This window comes from Haematobia irritans, chromosome 4, assembly GCF_050003625.1.
Source record: "Haematobia irritans isolate KBUSLIRL chromosome 4, ASM5000362v1, whole genome shotgun sequence".
NCBI classification, from domain to species: domain Eukaryota; kingdom Metazoa; phylum Arthropoda; class Insecta; order Diptera; family Muscidae; genus Haematobia; species Haematobia irritans.
In genome coordinates this window covers 136,621,274-136,630,620 of record NC_134400.1, presented here as the reverse complement: position 1 = coordinate 136,630,620, position 9,347 = coordinate 136,621,274, and the positions used below count along the sequence as shown (strand labels likewise).

The following is a 9,347-nucleotide window of genomic DNA, read 5'->3' as shown; positions in this document are numbered from 1 at the left end:
ATTCATGACCACCTTCAAAAAATTGAAAAATCCACCCAAAACCTAAAAAAATTGAAATTTTTATATGAAAAACTTCTTTTCCCATATCTCCTTAAATATGCGCCCTAGAGCGAAAAGGACTTTAATTCGTGACCACCCTCAAAAAATTAAAAAATCCACCCAAAACCTAAAAAAAAATTGAAATTTTTATATGAAAAACTTCTGTTGCCCATATCTCCTTAAATATGCGTCCTAGAGCGAAAAGGACTTTAATTCGTGACCACCCCCAAAAAATTGAAAAATCCACCAAAAACCTAAAAAAATTGAAATTTTTATATGAAAAACTTCTTTTGTCCATATCTCCTTAAATATGCGTCCTAGAGCGAAAAGGACTTTAATTCGTGACCACCCTCAAAAAATTGAAAAATCCACCCAAAACCTAAAAAAATTGAAATTTTTATATGAAAACCTTCTTTTGTCCATATCTCCTAAACTAAGCGTCCTAGAGCGAAAAGGACTTTAAATCGTGACCACCCCCAAAAAAATGAAAAATCCACCCAAAACCTAAAAAAATTAAATTTTTATATGAAAAACTTCTTTTGCCCATATCTCCTTAAATATGCGTCCTAGAGCGAAAAGGACTTTAATTCATGACCACCCCCAAAAAAATTGAAAAATCCACCCAAAACCTAAAAAAAATTGAAATTTTTATATGAAAAACTTCTTTTGCCCATATCTCCTAAACTAAGCGTCCTAGAGCGAAAAGGACTTTCACCACCCTCAAAAAATTGAAAAATCCACCCAAAACCTAAAAAAATTGAAATTTTTATATGAAAAACTTCTTTTGTCCATATCTCCTAAACTAAGCGTCCTAGAGCGAAAAGTACTTTAATTCATGACCACCCTCAAAAAATTGAAAAATCCACCCAAAACCTAAAAAAAATTTTAATTTTTATATGAAAAACTTCTTTTGCCCATATCTCCTAAACTAAGCGTCCTAGAGCGAAAAGGACTTTAATTCGTGACCACCCTCAAAAAATTGAAAAATCCACCCAAAACCTAAAAAAATTGAAATTTTTATATGAAAAACTTCTTTTGCCCATATCTCCTAAACTAAGCGTCCTAGAGCGAAAAGGACTTTAATTCGTGACCACCCCCAAAAAATTGAAAAATCCACCCAAAACCTAAAAAAATTTAAATTTTTATATGAAAAACTTCTTTTGCCCATATCTCCTTAAATATGCGTCCTAGAGCGAAAAGGACTTTAATTCGTGACCACCCTCAAAAAATTGAAAAATCCACCCAAAACCTAAAAAAATTGAAATTTTTATATGAAAAACTTCTTTTGCCCATGTTGGTGGAAATACAGTGAAACCACCAACGCATCTTATATTTTACATTTATTTATATTTTTTATTTTATTTAAGTTAAAAATCAATATATTTTTGTTATTTTCCATTTCTTTTAATTCATAAAAAAGTACATTTACATTTCTTCACTATTTCATTAACATACAGATTAATATATATATCCAACTTGAATTACATATTAACACACTTATTAATATATTTATATATATGTAAAATTTGAATGACATATTAACATACTGATTAATATATATACATATGTTTGCTGGAACAAATGCAATTGTTTTGTTTGAAAGCTACAATGTTTGCTCAGTTGCTGCCAGGTTCGATCAAACGGTTTGATCGAACATTGTTGCTCTCAGTGCATTCTTGTATACGAACAATGTTTGCATGCATTGAATGGACTTGCGCTTAAATTGTTGTTGCTTTGTAGATTAATGTTTCAATATTTTTTTCATATTCCAATATTTTTATAGCGGTTCGCAGAGTTTTGACTCAATTTAAATTTTTGCAACATGGTTTCATCCAACATTGTTTGCTTCAATTCACTCTCTCTGTTTTTGGCAGTGGACGAGACAACAACCAGCAGCGCTAAGTAGCTTTACAAACTAACAATTTCTGTTCTTTTCATTTCAGCAAATTTGTTCTTGAACATATGTATATACCTACATGTATATACATGAATAAAATAAATTTGTGACCAAAATTCATTGAATTTTGATGAAATTTTTCTTTGAATGTGTATTGGGAATTGAAAGTTTTTTATCGGTTTTATTTTTCTGAAAAACGAAAATTCTTTGACATAATTATTTGGTGCCGAAACCCGGGAACCTCGTTCCATTTTTTCTATTTCATAACTCATTGGCTAGGATTTCAACACGTGTAGGCTTATTTGGTGAAAATTTGTTGTGTGACCAAGTGAATTTATTGGAAAATTTGTGCACGTTAAATAAATAATTATGAGTTCGCTCGAAGTTTTAATAATTAATCAAAGGGACACATTGCAATTGCTTGTGAAATATGCAAAACGATTTGAAAAGAAAGCAAAAAGCGAGAAAACTCATGGTTATTTGAACACTTTAGCACAACGAGTTGACGAAATTTTCAATAAATTTGAGGACCAACATGATAAAATTGTGAGTGTAATTCGCGATACGTCGCTAGACGTGGACGATGTTCCTTATATGAAGGAAGATGTTTATTTCGATTTTACGGAAAAATATTTGGAATTTAAAGGTCGAATTATTGACGCTTTACCGGAAAATTCGATAACTAATTCTCCATTGGCGAGCACTTTTGTTGCCCCTAGTAATCGTACTGATGCCGCTTTTATTTCTGATTCACGTTTGCCAAAAATTAATTTACCGAAGTTTTCTGGAGAATACGTTGAATGGGTACCATTTCGCGACATGTATTGTTCCTTGGTCCACAACAATGGATCGCTAAATAGGGTTCAGAAATTTTATTATTTGAAGGGAACACTTTCGGGCGAAGCCGCTAACCTTATTAAGACCATCCCGGTCACTGAAGCTAATTATGACTCGGCATGGGAAGTTTTGGAATCTAGATACCATAACAGGAGAATGCTTGTTGGGAATCTAGTTTCCAAACTTTTTAATATACCGAAATCCGATGGGGGTTGCCAGTCAATTAGGGTTTTGCTAGATTTCGCCAGGGAATGTCTTTCCTCTTTGGGGAATTTAGACATAGACACTTCCAATTGGGATCCCATTCTTGTTCATTTGTTGGTGCAAAAACTTGATTTGCAGACAAGGAAAGAATGGGAAAATTCTTTGAAATCGAGTACCAATTTGCCTTCACGTAGTGAATTATTTACATTTCTTGATAGAACATTCCGTACTTTGGAGTCATTGGGAAATGAGTTTTCCTCCTCATCAACTTCGAAGTCTCACTCGAAATTTTCGAAATCCACAAAGAATTCTAACTCGTTCAAAAAGACTTCTTGTCACACTGGAAAAATTTCGAAACAGACTCCGACTGAGTGTATTTATTGCGGAAAGTCCCATTCTATTTCAAAATGCTATAAATTTTTAGCATTATCTGTGCATGGCAGAAATGAATTTCTGTCCGATAAATCAATTTGCCGCAATTGTCTTTCGGTTGGACATGACCAAAACAATTGTGGTTCACCCTTTCGTTGCGTTATTTGCAAACAAAAGCACCACTCTGTTTTACATGCTGATGGTTTATCGGGACAGGTTTTTCAGCGGAACCGTTGGTTTCATCTACTTCGAATTCTGACACCAATCCTTCCAATCGATTTACGACACATAACGCGAATGTAATTCGATCAGTGTTGTTGTACACGATACGATTGCATGTTTGCACGAATCGTGGCACATTTCCTTTAAGGGCCCTTTTAGATCCCGGCTCTCAGGGATGTTTGATTTCCGAATCGGCGGTACAGCTGATGGGCCTTAAGAGGACCAAATCTCACTGCACTGTTGTGGGCATAGGTGATGGTAGTGGGAGCGTCTCTAAATTTATGGTGGACATTGAATTGTTTTCGAGGAGAAACATATCAGTACTTTCATGTACTGCGCTAGTCCTTACCAAGTTATCATCGTATACGCCTGATGCCTGTGCAAAGAGCATTTCTATGCCTGACATCAGTGAGGATGATTTGGCGGATCCGCGTTTTTATGATTCTGATCCCATTGATTTGATTCTAGGTTCAGATGTGTGTTTCGAGGTGAAAATTCCGTCCCAGTCTTTCATACATAATGGTATGTTTTTCCAAAATACTCACTTCGGTTGGGTATTTTCTGGATCGGATAGAAGCTTATCTACCCATAGGCTTCATATACATCACGTCAATTTGGACGCCATATTACGTTCTTTCTGGGAACAGGAGGAAATATGCTCCGATGGAGACATGTCAAATGAGGAATTGGCTTGTGAATCTTATTTTGTTGACACCACAAATCAGACTGAAACTGGACGATATATGGTGAAATTGCCATTTAAATCCATTCTATCTGATGGTTCAAGTCCAGAAATTCAAAACAATATTTTGAATGCATTTAGACGGTTGCGTCAATTGGAAATTTCATTTTCCAGAAGACCAGAATTCGCTCAAAGTTATAAAAACTTTATGAGTGAATACGAGTCATTAGGTCATATGACTAGAATTGGTCATTATCCTGATCATGTCCGTCGGGACTCATATTTTTTACCGCATCATGGTATTTTCAAGGAGCAGAGTACTACTACCAAACTCCGCGTGGTGTTTGATGGCAGTAGTCATAGCCAAGGCCACAAGTCACTCAATGAGGAACTTGCCGCTGGACCTGCTCTTCAGAATGATATCTCATCCATTTTAACAAAATGGCGGAGACATAGGATTGCCTTTGGAGCAGACATAGAAAAGATGTTCCGCCAAATCGATGTTCATCCAGAACATCGAAAATATCAGCAGATATTATGGCGAGCAAATCCTTTTGAAGATATTTCAATTTTCGAGTTGAATACAGTCACTTATGGTACCACCAGTGCACCATATTTGGCTATTCGTGTTTTACAAAAACTTGCTGAGGATTACAGATCCCATTTTCCAAGCGCTGCTGAGGTTTTAATGTCAGAGTCATATGTTGATGACATTATTTCCGGGTCTGATAATCTCTCAGAAGCAAGTAAATTACAAAAGGATTTGTGTGCCCTTTTAAATAAGGGTGGCTGCAATTTACGGAAATGGGTTACGAATTCGCAAGAGCTTCTTTCTGCAATACCCTTTGATTGCAGGGACCCATCGATTTCCATTGATTTCGATCGAAACAACAATGTTGTCAAAACGCTAGGTATTCAATGGAATACAAGCGATGACACATTTTCGATCAGGGTTAACTTTGATGAGCGAGAATCTTTCTCGAAAAGATCTATCCTTTCAGAGTCGGCAAGAATTTACGACCCTCTGGGGCTATTGACTCCGTCTACAGTTGTCTCGAAGACTATATTCAAGAGGCTCTGGGAGGATAGCATTGATTGGGATTCTAAGATTCCAACTGATATTGAGAGGGATTGGATAAATCATCGATCTTCACTAAAGGATTTATCAAACCTCAAAGTCCCAAGGTGGATTGGCTGGTCTCCAAATTCTGTCGTGGAGCTCCATTGTTTTTGTGATGCTTCCTCTGTGGCATATGCGGCAGTAGTTTATGCACGAATTTTGACTCCAGGTGGTATTCGAGTTTCTATTTTGCAGGCAAAATCGAAAGTTGCACCAGTTAAGACAGTTTCGATACCACGTCTCGAACTATGTGCTGCTAAGCTTTTAGCATTATTGGTTCAAAATGTTAAAGAGTCACTAAAGAATTTACCTATAGAGACCACTTACTTTTGGAGTGATAGCTCAACAGTTTTGAGCTGGATCAGAAAGTCTCCGTCCCATTGGGCAGTTTATGTGGCGAATAGAGTAGCGGACATTCAAAGACTTAGCGACCCTTTTCAATGGAGGTATGTACCGACGTCGCTTAATCCCGCTGACTGTGCGTCACGGGGAATTTCTGGCACGGAACTTTTGAATAATGACACTTGGTGGTTTGGCCCAAGATTTTTGAGGGAATCCACGGATTCGTGGCCTCGTAATTTACCTCAATTCAATACTACGGAGGAGCAGAGAACGAAAATTTCGACTCATGCTTTGAACGAAAAAACCTATCCTGAGATTTTTTTGAGATACTCGAAATTTAACAATTTGATTCGTAGCTTGTCATTATGCTATCGATTCATATATAATTGTAGAAAGCCTGATGCAAGGCGCACAGGAGTTTTAACGTCCACTGAGATAAATGATACACTTTACAGAATTTTGAAAGTTGCTCAAAAAGTTGATTTTCCTATAGAAATTGACCAGCTTTTAAAAAATCGTCCCATTAGGAGTAGTTCACTACTGAAACTCATGCCCTTTCTCGATACATATGGTCTAATACGGGTAGGTGGCAGGCTGCAAAACTCTAGTTTTGACTATGATATTAAGCACCCCATTATTTTGTCGAAAAATAACCCCCTGTCTAGACTAATAATAACGGATTCGCACGAAAAAACTCTACATGGTGGAATTACATTGACAATGTCATATGTTAACCGCAGGTACTGGATCTTATCTGGTAACCAGTTGGCAAAGTCAATTATCCACAAATGTATGAGGTGCTTCCGACAATCTGCGAAAACGGCTCAACAAATAATGGGTAATTTGCCTTCTGTTCGTTTGAACGCCACTAGACCTTTCAAACACAGTGGGGTGGACTTTGCAGGCCCCATTATGTTAAAAATTTCCACTATCAGATCTGCTGTTGTTACAAAAGGGTATATTTGCCTGTTTGTTTGCATGGTTACGAAAGCCCTTCATTTGGAAGCAGTTTCAGATTTGAGCACTAGCGCTTTTCTGGCTGCGTTTAAAAGATTTGTGTCACGTCGAGGTGCCTGCACCGATATATACTCGGACTGTGGTACCAACTTCGTAGGAGCATCAAAGGAACTACAGGTGCTCCACAATAGGTCACAGAAATCTTTACCAGAAGAGCTACGACATGCGCTAAGTATTGATGGTACGACATGGCATTTTATTCCGCCAGCTTCTCCTAATTTTGGAGGATTATGGGAAGCTGGCGTAAAGTCTGTCAAATATCATTTAAATACGAGTGGTACATGACAGACTTCTTAGTTTTGAAGAATTGTCCACATTGTTGTGTCAAATAGAAAGTATCCTGAACTCCAGGCCACTATGTCCACTATCACCGGACCCAGCTGACTTCGATGCACTTACCCCAGCTCATTTTCTGATTGGCGAGCCCACAAATTGCATTCAAGATGAGACTTTGCTTGACGTCAATATAAACCGGCTGACTAGATGGAAATGCATTGAAAAAATCAAGCAACATTTTTGGAAACGCTGGCATAGTGAGTACCTCAACCGTCTCCAATCGCGTCCCAAATGGCTAAAGCAAAGTGAAAATGCTAAAGTCGGAGACTTAGTATTGGTTGCTGATGAACGTATTGGACCGGGACAGTGGCTACTTGGCCGAATTAAAGAAATCCATCCTGGAGGAGATGGTAGAACAAGGGTTGTATCAGTTTCTACTAAAAACAAAATCTTAAAAAGACCTATTTCTAAAATATCTTTTCTTCCAGCTAACAATCATATCAACTGATAATCACAAAATCATTTCGTGTCATACCGCCAGCATCAATTATATCATCATCACATCAACTGCAAATACATGATTTCATCTTCATCATCAACAAACATTTTCAAATTTCATCAGTATTCCACTTTGCCATATGTCCACGAATGGAGCCTACACCATAGCGCTGTGAGTCGGAGCACAGCGGAGCGAAGCTCGACTAAAGTACTCCCAACGGTAGGCCAATCTGGACTATATTCATCAGACTTAAGAACATCCGTTCTTTAGGGGGAGAATGTTGGTGGAAATACAGTGAAACCACCAACGCATCTTATATTTTACATTTATTTATATTTTTTATTTTATTTAAGTTAAAAATCAATATATTTTTGTTATTTTCCATTTCTTTTAATTCATAAAAAAGTACATTTACATTTCTTCACTATTTCATTAACATACAGATTAATATATATATCCAACTTGAATTACATATTAACACACTTATTAATATATTTATATATATGTAAAATTTGAATGACATATTAACATACTGATTAATATATATACATATGTTTGCTGGAACAAATGCAATTGTTTTGTTTGAAAGCTACAATGTTTGCTCAGTTGCTGCCAGGTTCGATCAAACGGTTTGATCGAACATTGTTGCTCTCAGTGCATTCTTGTATACGAACAATGTTTGCATGCATTGAATGGACTTGCGCTTAAATTGTTGTTGCTTTGTAGATTAATGTTTCAATATTTTTTTCATATTCCAATATTTTTATAGCGGTTCGCAGAGTTTTGACTCAATTTAAATTTTTGCAACATGGTTTCATCCAACATTGTTTGCTTCAATTCACTCTCTCTGTTTTTGGCAGTGGACGAGACAACAACCAGCAGCGCTAAGTAGCTTTACAAACTAACAATTTCTGTTCTTTTCATTTCAGCAAATTTGTTCTTGAACATATGTATATACCTACATGTATATACATGAATAAAATAAATTTGTGACCAAAATTCATTGAATTTTGATGAAATTTTTCTTTGCATGTGTATTGGGAATTGAAAGTTTTTTATCGGTTTTATTTTTCTGAAAAACGAAAATTCTTTGACAGCCCATATCTCCTTAAATATGCGTCCTAGAGCGAAAAGGACTTTAATTCGTGACCACCCCCAAAAAATTGAAAAATCCACCCAAAACCTAAAAAAATTTAAATTTTTTTATGAAAAACTTCTTTTGCCCATATCTCCTTAAATATGCGCCCTAGAGCGAAAAGGACTTTAATTCGTGACCACCCTCAAAAAATTAAAAAATCCACCCAAAACCTAAAAAAAATTGAAATTTTTATATGAAAAACTTCTTTTGCCCATATCTTCTTAAATATGCGTCCTAGAGCGAAAAGGACTTTAAATCGTGACCACCCCCAAAAAAATGAAAAATCCACCCAAAACCTAAAAAAATTAAATTTTTATATGAAAAACTTCTTTTGCCCATATCTCCTTAAATATGCGTCCTAGAGCGAAAAGGACTTTAATTCGTGACCACCCCCAAAAAATTGAAAAATCCACCCAAAACCTAAAAAAATTGAAATTTTTATATGAAAAACTTCTTTTGCCCATATCTCCTAAACTAAGCGTCCTAGAGCGAAAAGGACTTTAATTCGTGACCACCCCCAAAAAATTGAAAAATCCACCCAAAACCTAAAAAAATTTAAATTTTTATATTAAAAACTTCTTTTGTCCATATCTCCTAAACTAAGCGTCCTAGAGCGAAAAGGACTTTAATTCGTGACCACCCCCAAAAAATTGAAAAATCCACCCAAAACCTAAAAAAATTGAAATTTTTATATGAAAAACT

The 9,347-nt window shown here is 36.1% G+C and overlaps 1 protein-coding gene across 1 annotated transcript; it reads left to right on the top strand.

The window, feature by feature from the left end:
- The first annotated feature begins 2,305 nt into the window (after nucleotides 1-2,305).
- LOC142235776 (uncharacterized) lies at nucleotides 2,306-7,589 on the top strand. The gene is made up of 5 exons (XM_075307035.1): nucleotides 2,306-3,350; nucleotides 3,402-3,581; nucleotides 3,662-7,009; nucleotides 7,065-7,429; nucleotides 7,497-7,589. Exons 1-5 carry the CDS (start codon nucleotides 2,306-2,308, stop codon nucleotides 7,587-7,589), a joined length of 5,031 nt encoding a protein of 1,676 aa, XP_075163150.1.
- The last annotated feature ends 1,758 nt before the right edge of the window (nucleotides 7,590-9,347 follow it).